We start from the raw sequence: 15,495 nt of genomic DNA on the forward strand, positions 1-15,495 counted from the left end.
TCTGCTGGCACAACACTAGAACCTTTCCCGTTTTCTGGAGCACGGTTCCAGTCATGGGAATGAAGATTTCATGCTGTTGCTAACTAGTGAGATGCTCGAGGCTACCAGTGTGGCAGCAAACAGAGCGCTGACATATTTACCAGTAGTAATGAACAGGGCACAGAGGGCACAGAGTCAGCCATGAGAATGGAGTAAGAGCTCATAAAATCTCTTTGGTCTTTGGCATGCATGCATCAACACACATATACACCAACATACACTTCCTAATATCGCTTGGGGGGCCTCTCACTACCGACTGACTCACTCACTTAGTAAAGTAATAAAATGCAGGCCATTACAAATGGCTTGGAAAAAGCTCCTGAAGAATGAAGTATTAAGAAGAAAGCATTATAGAATGGAGGGGGAAACAAAAAAGCACATTTAAAGGAAAAAACTGGAGAATTTTAGATAACACTGCATGATAAAAAACTAAAATTTGATGAAGGCTCTATGTTAGGTTTGGGACTATGCATTTTGGTTTCTTAATGATCCTTTTCTTTTGTCTTATGCTTTAAATCCAGCTTCTGTCTGCTCTACCTAAAAACACTGACTCACTCCCCACCAAGCTCAAGAAGATCCCGTGTTAAAAGTTGTAGATATTTCGATGAGCCATCTTTATATAATCTTCATTCGATTATTGACCAAAATGTATTATTTTTTGCAATAAATAAGCAGCCTCACCGATCTCTGTACTTACTGGGGATATTAACCGGATATCAATTTTGCTCCATAGGAAGGAATCCACACCTTGAGACATCTGGTGTATGTTCTTGGCGCTCCAGCTAACATTGTGAAGCTACGATCTGCACGACTATGACTTAACAAGAGAATACCGCCTATGTACTATTTACAATACTTAACCAGCGCGGAACTTCAGTTGCTCTCTGATAGTTGCCTATGGCTCTATGTGAAGAGCCACTTGTGACAGGGCCAAGGTGCTAATCCGGTCCAGACGATCTGATTTTTCTTTACTTTCAAAGATTATTTTTAGTTTAGTTGAACTATATTCATAGATTAGAAATTCACTGAGCTATAAGACCTTTTGCTTTTTGGAATGTCAATAAATGTATGATGTTTCCAGAGCCAAAGTTAAATAATTTAGACCTCAACGTTACCCAAAATAGCCATAATGATGATTTTTGTCACAATTGAGTAACCCTACTATGACGTATCTAAGAGTTTTACAAGAATTAAACCAAGGGAGGTGTAAAGATCGACTTACGGAGAAGATGCCAATAAGAATGCCAACACCACAAAGCACAGCATCACTAATGGTCTCTCCCTCTTTTCGCGGGTACCGGATGGACTCGTCCGAACAGTAAAACCCGCGCTGGTACGGCTGTATGGTGCTAGTCTCAATGATCAGGAAAGGCAGGCTAGCTACAAAAGACACAAAGAGAGAAGGACAGGAAGAGGGAGAGAAGAAAGAAATAATAAAAGCACCAGGTCAGTTACACAGACACAAACAGGAGAGAACGGCGGGAGCACAAGGAGCATGCCGGCACTGGGGATCATGGGATAGCAGAAGTGGTTGGGGCTTAAGGAAGTCATGGATGGACAGCTTAGAGCAAAGGAGTGACTGTTTTCCAAAATCAGATGCACTTGCAGCTCAGTTATATAAGCCTATCTAAACTTTGGTAGAGCTTATGTAGCAGTGTCACTCCTTCACAGCCACCTTCATGAACCTCGAGCCCTTCCTATTTCCGCCTTCAGCGTTTCCCATCGCCAAGTGCTCTTTGTGTCGGACGGACTTACGGACACCGCAGGCAGTGTCAAGCCAACAGAAATGAGGACTGAGGAAGGTACGGTGCTTCTCTTGTAGGGGTAGTACAGGCTGGAGTCGCTGCAGTAAAACCCCCTGTGGTAAGGACGAATAGCGGTACGATGGAGTACCAGGGCTGGCAGCATAGCTACACACAGACATACACAAACACATGGATAGCTGCATGAACCTATGCACATACATGAGCTGACTCACAGTCACATCTAATACGGGGAATCATACTGTCACATAGCTCAGTTTACTTACCTGTAAGCTGAAGAGAAAGTATCATTAGAAAACAAATTAGAAGACAAAAACCTTTCACAGGTGTGTGTGCTCACAGTAAACAGTCTGTTTACTCGACAAACTGTCTCCTGCTGCTCCAGTTGACAGTGCGACAGCAGGCCATTGAGAACTGAGCTTTATCCTGTAGCTTCACTCACTCCTCACAGTGCAAACATACACTGGCACTCAAGGCTATTGGTTCATTATTAAAGAAGAAAGAAACCAATCAACAGGGGGATACTGTCAATAAAGTTTGCGTAGTGTTAGGGAAAAGAGTGTCAAAATATCTACTAAAGAAAAAGAAACATTTTTTAGGACATCCCTCTTGTACTACTCCTTTAACCCTCCATGACAGTCTAAAGAATTTCACAACTAATAACAATGCAGGGCCATGATTAGCCATTAGCCAAAATTCATTTTGATGTCTGCCTTCCTAACCAGTCTCACACACATGGACTAATATAATCCTGACAAGGAGAAAAGAAATTTATATCTCCAAATCAAAGCAATACAAATATAGGCGTGTAAACTCTGGCTGGGACTTTCAAATTCTCCTTTGAGGGATTTAAAAATGTGTGAATACCAAGAAAAACAAAAGAAAGCCCACCCAAATCTGGAACATTTTTTGCATGAGAACATGTTCTCATGCAAAATGTGTGTTCATAGTTGCTCATAAATAGAGAGAACTCAAGACAAGAAGGCGTCCTGAAGACCCACTTCCAGACACACCAACATATACATTCAATGTCAGACTGCTCAGAAAGTATTCCCACATGTGGTTCATGCGGTTAGCTCACATCATGGTTTCCTTTGACGTTTTGGTTAAAGATGCAGGTCTTCTCATGAATGCTGCTGAGAGCCACGGCTGTCTTCTCGCCAGTGATGGGTGATGACGATCATGTTACTGGTCTGTACTGAGGAGCACAGCACTCAGATGAACTTCTCGCAAACCTCAAAACACACATTCTTGCGCATGCCTCTGAGAGAAGCACACTCAGCTTTCAGACTTGCATAATGAAACTAAAAGAAGACAGTGTTGTCTCAGGTGCTCGTCAGATCAATGTGTATATGTTTAAGCCATGTAATATGGCTACAGTCAAGAAAAAAAACATTTTTTCTTGATTTTACGCTGTTTTGCTTCCTCTGAAGGCAAATTTTGCCACCAGAGTTTAAAGCGTTTTTGTATTATTATAGCTGATTTTAGTGTGAATTAAGCTCTTTTTCTCATTGACTCTCTTTCCACTGGTCAACATAGGTCAGCAGATGTAATGGTCACTGAAGCAGACACCTGCACAAACAGCATGCAGAATTCATCAGGGCACTGGTGGGCCCACACAAGGCTAGCCCAGGCTATGGTGGTGTCTGAGACCATGTTGTGCATACAACAGGAAGAAGGAGATGTGGGTGAGCACAGAATTGCCCAGGCAAGGCAGGGCGGGACGATCAACACAACTTAAGACGAGGAGATTCCAGCGTGTTTCTGTTCATACAAGACTTTCAGCATAATCTGCCTGGGAACTTGGCTACAGATACTTTAAACAAAGTGAGAACCGTCACATGTTAACTCTAGGCATAAACTGGGGTATGTTGGGTAAACATTCAGCCTGGAAAATAAAACATTTCCAAAAATCAGTTTCTGGTTTCTCTCACAGCATTCCCTGCTTTTCCTGGGGTTTTGCGTTTTTCTCCCCCCTTCTTTCCTGTCTTTCTCCATCCTTCCAAGCTGGCCTGCTTGTGGAGGGAGGATTCACATGCTAATGAGGAGGCATGAAAGAAGTTCATGGGCTTAACAGACACACTCAGACAAAAACACACAAGCTAACCAGTGCTTAAAGGCTAAACCGATGGGAGAATACCATGGGAAACTCGGGAGTTGACCAGCTGAATGACTGAAAAAGTAAAGCGAGATTGAGCAATTGAACACCTCGACACTACCTATTGAGAAGTCATGAAAGCCTCTCTGTCTGCCCGCTGCACAGCCTTGAGATGCCAGGCTCTTTTGCGCTGCCCACCCACCCCTCCATGCTGTCGCCCTTAAAGCACCCTGTATGTTGGCATTCTCCTCATACCACAGTCAGTCCATGAAACTCTCAGCACAAATTCAAAGGCGCACCAGTGTTAACCTTATGTCACCTCTGAACTTCATCTACAAACAGTGGCGTGAAGATATATGACCCCTTTTCCCCAAGAGCAAATGACCTTTGGGAGACCTGCTGACCCACAGAGAGAGGAAAAGTGGTGGAGGAGTGTCAGAGGAGGGAAAAACCAAGACAGAAGGGAAGGAAACAGAAAGAAGTGGGATGGGCTGTTAGCAAAGACCTGTGGTGCATCACTGAATTAAAAAAAAACAACTACTTTACAAGTTCTGTCAAGAGGTCGCTTTTACGCGATGATGCAGTTAATACTTCAACGACCGAAACAGAGGAAACATTCATTTGAAGAAGTTGTGTGTGTGCTTTGATAGGAAATGAGCCTTACACACTATTAAGCCAAGGAGCTGTTTTTAAGCAGCAACAAACTGGCATGTAAAGAATAATTGGGGTCTAAAAATTCCCTCAATGGCGAGCTAGAGAAAGAGAGGGAGGGTCCGAAAGTATGGAGAATTCAACAGGAAAAAAAACCATAAATGCACTCACACACACATAACCAAAGTGGGTGGCTTAGTGAGTTTGGGAACAGTTCTATTTGTCTTATCAGATCCTGTCATGCACTTCTCTCTTCAGAGAACCGCTACAGACCACTAAAGACTTACCGCAGGTCAGAGAGAGAGAGAGAGAGAGAGGAATTCCTTTGGCTGGTTGAATCTGTGTTTATATGCAGAGGTCATGGCAGGGCCTGTGTATGCGTGTGTGTGAGTGAGAGAGCGAGTAAGGGCACTGGACTTATTTTCCATTCGTAAATCCACTCACGTGCTCACGCTCTGCTGCCTGCTGGAAATGACAAACACATGATAAAAATATGTCCACGTGTGTTTAAGTTGGGTTGGGGTTTTTAAATTTATGTATGTAGTTTTCTTTGTATGTGATCGAGTGTGTATGTGTGTGCATTTGTTTATGTGACAGAGATTATCCTTCTGGCGTCCGTTTGATTGGCTTTGGAGCTAAATTTGGCGTAGTGAGCGAGAGCTTCGATTAGCAAGACTAAGACCGATTTTTTTAGTAAGAACAAAAAGTATTTATTTTATCAAACTGTTACATTTAGGATTTTTAAACAGTCTTCTTTACTATACAGTTCAAAGTTCCTTCAGACTGCAAGGCAATGATCAGGAATCTGCTATCACTTTCTTTTTTGTACCTTAAGCCTGGCTATACTTGGCACAACAGGAAACAATTGTTATTCCAGTGCCAGCTAAAGCTCTACATTGCTTAAAAGGTTAATACCCTTTGACATTGCACTAATATCCCTGTAGAACAGCAGCGTGTATGTCGAGTCCATGGTAGCGAGGTCCCCGCACTTTGGTTCTCATGACTTTCTCACCGTTCTGGGTTTCTATTGATATTTTAATAGGTTTTCATGGCTTTCAGAAGCAAAATTAGAATGATATCGTTATTTTAGTGAGTGATGCTGATTGTCAGCAGTGAGTGTGAGAGGTAAATGGGAGGCGGAGCAGGGCAGAGGAAAAGGTATTGTAGTCTGCACTAATGGAGGATTTCCTCCTCCTGTCTCTCAATACGCAATATGTGACCCGTTCTAAGACGGAGTGGGAACAAGGACAATTCAGAGGAGGGTTAGAAAGGGCCGGGTCTATAGTGTCTATAGTGTCTATAGTGGGTTGTGACTCTATAGACTGAACAGTCAATCAATCAAACTGTTTAGTCGCTTCTTCTCTGATTTTTCTCACCTCTATTTTAGCAGATCAGATAGCAGCTCACTTCCGTAGCTGAAATCTGAATGTCGCACCAATTATTGCAACATGCCAAGTACAACATGCAGTCTCTAAATATGTGGTTAGATTTACAGTGGATACTGTGATAACAAATGTTGGACAATGTAAGCAATATGTGACATTTTGAGAGAAAACAGGTTAAAATGTTTTCTTTTCTGTTAAACTAAGTGGAACTTTTTAAAAAACTATAAACAACATGATCTTTGCCCGTGTGGACATGTCAAAGCATTCATATTTTTCAGGCTATTGAAGAAACTCTTAATACTTTTATAATTCTGATTTGTAAATACCAAACAACATAATCTGCATTTGTAAAATGAAGTTTTAAAGTGCCCTACATTGCTAAAGAGAAGTATGGAGAGATATTATCTTGTGGTTATTTGATATGTGTGTGACTGAGAAGGAGTGTCTTTCTTTATGAGCGTCCTTTAGTCCGGTATTGTTGATGAATGAATGCTCTCATCCAGCTGCAAGTGACATTTCGATTACAGAGTGTGCATGTGCACTCTAAATGGGAATCGTGTGTTTTGTGTGTCAGTAGTGAGACTGTGTTTGTAACACACACAGGCACATTTTCTATTAAAACAGTGGTACATAGTGTATTTTTAACTGTTTCTATTAATTTATTTATTAGTAATTCCACACAGCAAGAAGGTCCTGAGTTCAATTCCACCATCAGGCCGGGGTCTTTCTGTGTGGAGTTTGCATGTTCTCCCCGTGTTTGCGTGGGTTCCCTCCGGGCACTCCGGCTTCCTCCCACCGTCCAAAGACATGCAGTTTGAGGGGATAGGTTAATTGGATAATCCAAATTGTCACTAGGTGTGAATGTGTGAGTGAATGTGAGCGTGAATGGTTGTCTGTCCCTGTGTGTTGGCCCTGCGACAGACTGGCGACCTGTCCAGGGTGTACCCCGCCTCTCGCCCTATGACAGCTGGGATAGGCTCCAGCGCCCCCCGCGACCCTGGAAAGGATAAGCGGAAGCGAATGGATGGATGGATGGATAGTAATTCCAGTCTCAATCTTAAGCTAAGTGTTTACAGAGGACACATATTCATTATCATTTATACTGTCACCCCTGAGGTTTTAAAAATGGCATGCCAAGCAGATGCCTTGGATGTTTTGAAATTTGTCACACATCAAACACTATACAGTTAGGCAAGCCCACCCAGTTAGTCCTATCTTAAGGTCACTAAAGCCATGAGCAAGAGTATGTGAGGCTTTCCACATATTTAGAGATAGTGTGCATACATTCAAGACAGATCCCGGAAGAGCAAAGGGTCATAGGTGAGGGATGTGGCATAACTCTAGGATTATACTATAGCCTACAGGATCCAAATGTCACTGTGACGCTGCGTATTGTATCTTTGAGAGTGTGCGGTTGTGTGTGTGGCTATGTGGGTGTGAAAGTGGATTACTGTGGTTTCACTGGCGACTTCAGCCAACTTCTTTCTGAAACAATTTTAAGCTGTCGACCACAAAGGGCTTTAAAAATGTCCTCGTAATCCAAATAAACAAACTTGGCTCCATATAAACCACCCATGCTTTTACCATACACATAATCACTGTTTAGGAAACATACATTTATAAACGCGTGCAAAAACATGCACTGATACAGATGTTTGGCTCGAGATATTAGTTTCTTTGTTTCCACAGGTTGCTGATGTGTCTCACACATGTACAAAGCTCACAATTACACAAACACAGACGCACACATAGATACACAGGAGTGGCTGAGGTCAGCAGAGTGGTGCACAGAGTGAATCCCTTTTTCCCCCCCTGTGTGAATGCTGTAGCTACCGGGGGGCCGCTGGCTGAAGCATGTGCTTACTCAGAGAGATTTTATTCACAGGAATAAATGCCTTTTTACACACAGGCATCTGTTGGGACACACTCTAGGGTCTTTTACCAGCAGGCACCTGTGTGGGCAACTTCTGAGTGCTGCTGCTGGCCCTGTGTTGCTTTTGGCTTATAAGTGCATTTGAAGAGATGAAGAGAAATTCACCTTTGGTCCACATCAGAAACTAGGGAAGGCAAGAGGATATTCATAATTTGTTTTAAAAAGATCAGTTAAAAGTTATGGAGACTTATTTAATGCTTGGCTGCACTCTCAGTAAAAAAGACAAATGCACAGCTGCTCCAATGAAGAGAAACATGAGCAGCGTCCAGGGGCCAGATCACGTTATCTGGCTGGTTGGTTAGATGGCTGGCTAGGCGTTTCTCAACGATTGCCATAATGGCATTATTACCCCTTGGGACAAAAGCCTGGCTGTGGAGAGGAGGGCTATGGATTCTCTGAAACCTGATGCTTTCATCTCTGGGTAATGCTCCCCTGAACTTAACGCAAGACTGTCTTCTCATTCCAGCTCACTTCAGCATATACCCCAGACCATTTTTTATAACTGTGTACACAAGATGTTAAACTGCTGCTACAGTACAAATGTAAAGCATGATGTTTTCTAGTGTTACATGGATCCTCTTCAGCCAGGGGGCTTCTCTGTATGTAAACAGGATAGAGCTCAGTGGCTGCAGCTTAGATAAGGCCTGTGCCATTAAAGATGCTGAGCTGATTACTACACAGCTCTGAGCAGATAAGCACTACAGCCCACAATCCAGTCAACAATACAGCTAGAAGCAGCAACAGCCATAAACCACTGATAGATAATCAAGCGACCTTGAGTATCCAGTAAGAAGCTTCTTACACCCTCTCATCTCTCCCTCATTCACTTATTACCCCTCCCTTCTATTTCATCCTCCTTCTGTCTGCCACTGGTCTGTTGGTCCCTGTTAACGAAACAAAGAGCGCTGAGATGCATCAAAAGGGGTATTGTTCTCTCCGAAACAGAGAAATCCCCCTGACCCCCAAACCCCCATCCCTGGATGCACACAGCACACACACACACACAAATACAGAAGACTGTATATGCAGTAAGAGAAAGTGACAGACAGAGGGGCCTGTGTAACAGCAGGAAGCAAGCCCAAGAAAGGATAGTGTGGGGGGGAAAGAGATTTAATGAGGCCCATAACTTCAGATCATCTGCCGCTTGCGCTCTAATTTACATTAAAGGGCTAGTGCCATTGTTGTTCATCACATGTTGATTAATAGAAAAACACTGGGTTAAATCAAAAAAGTAACTGTGGAAAAAGTAGAAAGTCTAAGAGTTAATATTTTCATGGGTATAATAGGCAAACAGATGTTTGTTGCCCACATGCAGAATTCTGTGAAATATACATTTACATTTCTTGGTGAAAGCTAAAACACAAGTTTAAACACATGCAAAATTGACTGCTAACAAAAGCTTATTGTAAGGTCCTGCCCAGTAATCCAAAATGACTTAAATAAGCAGTTTGAAAAGTGTTTATATGAGAGGGATATAATCATAGATGAGACATGAGAATGAGAGGCATTACTACACTATTGTTGTCAAAGCGTAAACTACAAGCTGGTGTCTTTGTTTTATTGTGCAATCTGTGTGCCAGGATGGCGACAGTATAAAAAAAAGGTAAAGGAGATGAATGTGTCTGGTTTGTATAGCAGTGTGAACAGCTACAGGCAAATTGGTCAAGCTTATGCCTTCAGCTTGCCCACGGGAGCCACATGGGACACATGTCTATAAATCGAGCCACACATGCCTCACACATGCTACCCACAGAGTGAATACAGAATGCTTCACCCTTCAGGCTATATGGTCCATTTAATGACAGCTCTGGGTGCTCTCTCTCTTACTCCCGAATCCCAAAGGACACACATGCACACGCTCACACCCACGCACCTCTAATCACAGCCCTGCTAAGGCACATACCCCAGGGGTTTGGTGGTTAACTCTTGCACCAGCAGAAACCAGCCGCATGTCACAATGACAGTCGGGAAATGCTGCAGACCTGTCTGGCATTGATGCAACCGGTGCTCTTCATCTCAACACGCACGAAAAAAAACATAGATCTTCTCAAAAATGTGCAATTATATTAGCATCTTATCTAGGAGAGATAGTATCCCTATGGCTTCTGTTATCAGGGACATCTGCTGATCTTTATCCTCTGCCAGAGGACACTCATCACCTTCTTAAGAGCCATAACCTCACCTTGTCCCGAAGCCGCCAACATAAACACTCATCACAGGCTGGCCACAGATAACATTTAGATATCATAACGGCAAAAGTATAGTCGAGTAATCAAGCTATGTTGTGTTGTGATGTGCAAAGTGTTCTCACAATAAACACTCAATCTGATCACTGTCAAAACTGAATCCTGAGACATATTCTTCTGTGCATGTCTATTAAGCGTCTGCTGTGGTTGACACATGAGTGTAACTAATGTCACACAGAGAGCATTGCAGACATTGATCATATGTGAGTCTATTTTCTTTCTGACCTTTCACCTAATGTTTAAACAGATCCCAATAAATCCCAGCCAAATATATTTCAAAGAACATGTTCATGGCTCTCACCTCTGAAAGACTTGTGCAGAATCCCTGAGAATATTTACCCTTGGATTAAGGTCAGCATCTTTGGATTGGAGCCTGTGTTTCAGTTTCTCTTTGATGGATTCACATGCTGCTTCAATATAGTTTTCTAACAGACACAGACTGTATAATCTATGCATATCTATATTCTTCTAATATTATTTTGTTCATTATAGATTTTTCCCTTATTATTCTGGGACAATTATGAAGACAGAAGACTGGCTCCGGTAGAGAAGGAACAGGGGGAAGGAATGGAGATAGATGTGGAAATGGACTAGGAGAAAAAAAAAAGAGTCAGGATTTCATTTCACAACCACACCCACCTCCGACCGACACTACCTTTCCGTTTCCCACCCTTTCCTGAGCTCCAATATACACACACACTCTATATGCCCCCTGGTTCACTTACTCCCAAAATTGCACCAGATGTCCCATCCAGAGTCTTTGGGCACAGAGGTACAGCCAGATGAAGAATTTGTGAAATTCTCGAAAATATTTGTAGAGCGGCTCAGGATTGAAGTGGCTGAGGCCTGGAGAGGTGGAGGTTAAACCTCTCTGACTTTAATGAGAGGCTGTGTGACTGACTGCTGTAATGTTATAGCAGCTGATGGGAACGCAGGAGTCGAATACAGAAGGATTAACGCTCCGGGGCCAGTTATGAAGCTGATTCCTCGAGGCCAAAAGGTTACGCTCTTCTTGGCTACCTGTCTGTGATTTGTGGAAAAGCAGACCACTGAACACCTGACTGTATCAGAGCTCCAAATTTTGCAATAAACACATAATTAAATGTTTTAAAACATTATATATTTTTTTGCCTCCTAGATCATAATAAGGAGATAGATCATGATCCTTTAAAAGAAGCATATATAGAGTCAATGAAGCCAGTCCCGGACAATCCATGTTTATGTTTTACAAAAAGACCACTCCATCCCAAACCAGTTCTGCAGAAGCAAACACATAATGTATAATCCCCTTTGCATTGTGTAAAACTTAATCATGGTTTAAGTGAGACTACTTTTGGATGCTTGGGTTCCAGAGGGCTCTAGTCTGTGTCTCGTTGCAGTGTTCTCACAATAAACATTTTTTTTTTTTCAAACAGCCAAGAGAAGACTATTGGGCAGTGAGTCGCCAAAAGGGAATACGAAATTCTGCGGTCGAGTTTGTGTATTTATAGTGAGTGTATACTGTTTGTGTGCACGCTCCTTATAGCGTTGCTAAATCAACTCGACTGCTCTGTAGGAGTGGAACCTGATCCAGAGTGAAATCAGCAGATGATGGTCGCGCTCAGCTGCCAAAACTGTATGCCGTAACCCCGGTCTTGGTAGTTGAGTGCTGGAGAGAATGTGAGTATGCTTTTTCAATGCCTTTCTAATCTTGCTGTGCTTGTGCATTATCATTTTTGTTTAGCAAAACCAACTGGGATGGGTTCTTCATTAAACATGTAAACATGTTTTCTTTTGTCCTTGTGTGCAGCTATAGATGGCCTCAGATGTCTTTTATGCAGACACTCATTATCTGCGCCTAAGGGTGTGTCAGTTGGGCACATTAACATCCGTTAGGAAGATGTAACTGCAGAGACTCTGCGTGTAGAGCCCAGCTGGCAGAATAGGAACTAATTAAAGGTAATGAGATATTTATCTATTTCCTAGTTTTAGTAGTGTACACTACTTTTTAGCCATAAACACGCTCAGAACAAAAGCCACCAACCATTAAGCATTCCGCTGAGCTCTTCGACAACACACCCGCATTCCTCCTTCCTCATTCAGGATGCCCTGATAACCCTCCCTTTCTACTGATCTCTTCTCCCTCTCTTTTAACCCCCTCCCCAGTCACCCCTCGCACCAACCCGCAACTCCCCCCAAACCACTGAAGTGGGCCAACCAATCATCACTGAGCAGCCAGATTGTGTTTAGCATAACAAAGGAGAATCTTTGTAACCATTTGTTACTGTGTTCTTACATACATTGTGTGAGTTTACAGGCATACATGCGTGTCTGTGAGTGTGTGTGGGTGTCCTAACAAGGCAATGGAGAACTGTCTGTAGAGCTTTAACCAATAAAGGAAGTTGGTTTGTGCAGGAAATTCAGTCCACATGTGATCAAAGCTCATCTACAGTTATATGAACGCAGATGAAACAGTGTATCTCTGTCTGGGGTTCTTTAATAAGAAAACTAGTATAAACCCAATGGAAAACTTTGTCAGCGAGCTTTGCTTCTACCTCACAGCACTTATGTGGAGTTAATGTGCACCATTTGTAACATACTGGATGATACAATCCAGTTCCTGTGTGGTAGTGTTGCATACTTCATTGGTACTTTACTAGTTCCTTTATATTGCACTATTGGTGTGTCTCCCACCTGCTCCTCTAAAGCCCGGTCAGCCACTGGTCCCACTTTTCGATCCCTCACTCAAATTGGAGAGGCATTCCCCTACCACAACACATGCTTAAGCAATTATTCCACGCATTCCCCTGGACAGAGAGGGAGAAAGAGAGCCAGAAAGAAAGAAAGAAAGTAATTTGAAGTGAAGAGATCAGGGGCAGCTGGCCAGGGATTGGCAAGATTCTGGGAGTGAATGTGTAGAAGTTAAGCAGAACTCCCATAATCCTTTTCCAAAAAAGAGAAAGGGGAGATGGGGGGAATGAAAATAGTGTGAAAAGAAGGAGGGGGGGGGGCACTGGCACTCAACACTAAAAGGACTGGGCTACAGTGACAACAGCCAAAAACAAACCAGCAAAGCAACACACACACACAGACACACATACACAAAGGCAGCACACTGAATCTGCATGGGATGCCCACTGAATAACCCACTGAATAACATGTTCATCTGATTTGGGGTCAGATGATCATGGTTATCAGAGAACAGACTGGGGGAAGTGGTGGGTGTTGTCTGGTTATTTTTAAGGGCAGGTTCGAACACTTGAAAATATTTATGCCCCGGGCATGTTGACAAGGAGCACTAGGACCAACTGATCAGTTACAGTGACACTCCATGGACTTTGAAATGATCAGTATATTATCTGGTGACAGTTCTCTCCGATGAGAAGTCAGTCAGCTGTCTTGATAACAACAACAGTTTTCTCTTTTTCTCAGTTTACAAACTGATTGTGATTCTGGGTTGAATTAAAGAAAATTAAAAGTGCGAACTCCTGAAATGTTGTTTGATTTTTTTATTTTATTTTTTTGTTCGCCACTTCCACTGCCCGGGGGTGTTGCGTTGGAACTGGATGATAAGGGGATGTTGCAGCTTAAGTTGTTTTGCAGTTACAGATAACGGGCAACTTTTAAAATGATAATACTCTTATTGGCAAACTTGAGAAAAGGCGGGCACTGTTTATCTATTCTAAAGAGGGCTTTTATTGTGAGTGCAATGTGCAGAAGTTTCTGTCTTCAGTTTTTTGTGCATGTACTCTACAACAGCTGATGTGAGATACGCAGTTTAAATGGTAACAGAGAGGAAAGCATCGTGTAAACGTATCTGTGAACTTACCAAGTAGAAGGCAGAAGACATCGAGCACTATTAGCACCTTCTTCTTACTGTTGTCAACACCATTGTTGTTATTTAACGTAGAGGTTCCTCCGTTCCTTGTCTCTTGAGCCATTGCTTTCTCATACATGTAATTTTGCATTTGATGAGTCCCCGTTTCAGTTCAAAATCCCACACTGCACGGTCTGTGAAGAAACTCTGTCAGGCTCTCAAGTCCTTGGAAGAAATGTCATGCAAAGCAACGGGAAACAAACTTCCCAACTCGCAGCTCTCTCGGAGTGTCTGATCTGTTTATGACTCGCTCTCTCGTATTTCACTTTTACAAAATAATTAAAAGTCAGATGAGTAGTCGGCTAAATGGAGAACGGACCCGCGGCACGAACTTAGTTTAAAAAAAATTTGCCTGCACTGGTACTGAATGGAAAGCCCGCTCCTCTTTATCTGTCTTGTTTCAAAGACTTGGAGTGAGACTTGCGTTGCGCATCGACAGCCGCTCTTGTTATATCAATCCTTCTTCTCCTCCTCCTCCCCCCGCTCTCTTAGTTCCTACAGCAGCCCTCCTCCTCTCGTCTCCATCCCTGCTTGAAAAACTTGGAAGAGTGGAGCCCAGCAGTGGACAGACGGAAAAACTACTCCTAGCGGTTACTCACGGTAACAGGCGCGAAACAACCGAAGCGCTTTTGAGTTGAGACTATTAAAAATCTTTGTTCTTGGACAGACAAAATAAAGAGAATATGTTCCAGTATATAGTGCTAGAGTTTTTTTTGTTGTTGTAATTTTCGACAAAGAATTTATTTTAAAAGATAAAAAAATATATAATATTGTAACAATTAAAGTTCAATTGTTAATTAAAAGATTGATATTTGTTTTTCATGTGCAAAATGTGTCGAAACTTTATATATATTTGTCCAGTACAGAGACAAAGTCGGGAAGTGTGTAATTCGTGATTTTAATCTTTTTTAACTTCAGGAAATTTTTGTTTCCAGACGATTTTTTATATGTTTAATTTAAAAAAAAACTTATAATATAACATAATGTAATATAATATGTTGGTGAGCGAACACTATTTGTTGTCCAATTTGAGAAGCTCGAGCCTTGTGTTATTTTGTGTATTTTCATCGTATTCCCGTTTCCTCTTTTTTCACATTGTTGTTTTGTCCTAGATTCCTTTCGATGTGGTTTTTGTCCGGGGAAATGGCTATATAAACAAACATTGCTTGCTTGTTGCGTATTGAACATACGCAGAACATAGCAGCAGAACGAAATCCGAAACTCATACCAGGTATTGATGAATCATGCGTATACTGCCATCTAGTGGTGAAATCCGAACAGCTCAACTTTGTCCTTTTTTCTTTCTTTCTTTCTTTTTTAAGTTTTCTAAAATTGTCATGGCTACCTATTTTCTTTAACCAGGTTATTAAAATCTAATACGTAATTTGTGAAACGACGATATGCACACACCAGCGTTAGATATGTAAATGTAAAGACTGGGTAGCGTTACTTTTCAGTCCCTTACTTGAATTAAGGCAATAATGTACGGGATCTTCCAGGGTCAGTTTTGTGCATAATATGCAA

The 15,495-nt window shown here is 42.2% G+C and overlaps 1 protein-coding gene across 2 annotated transcripts in view; it reads right to left on the reverse strand.

The window, feature by feature from the left end:
- plpp3 (phospholipid phosphatase 3) overlaps positions 1 to 14,511 on the reverse strand; it is a 28,784-nt gene extending 14,273 nt beyond the window's left edge. The window contains exons 1-2 of one of the 2 annotated variants that reach the window (XM_003439907.5): positions 13,924 to 14,062; positions 1,262 to 1,419 (exon numbers count right to left, since the gene is read on the reverse strand). In XM_003439907.5, the coding sequence (XP_003439955.1) occupies positions 1,262 to 1,419; positions 13,924 to 14,062 (297 nt within the window). Of the gene's footprint in view, positions 1 to 1,261; positions 1,420 to 1,794; positions 1,950 to 13,923 lie in introns of both variants that reach the window. The other variant, XM_003439908.5, reaches the window with a different exon arrangement.
- Between the last annotated feature and the right edge of the window lie 984 nt (positions 14,512 to 15,495).

This window comes from Oreochromis niloticus, linkage group LG23, assembly GCF_001858045.2.
Source record: "Oreochromis niloticus isolate F11D_XX linkage group LG23, O_niloticus_UMD_NMBU, whole genome shotgun sequence".
In the NCBI taxonomy this organism is placed as follows: Eukaryota; Metazoa; Chordata; class Actinopteri; order Cichliformes; family Cichlidae; genus Oreochromis; species Oreochromis niloticus.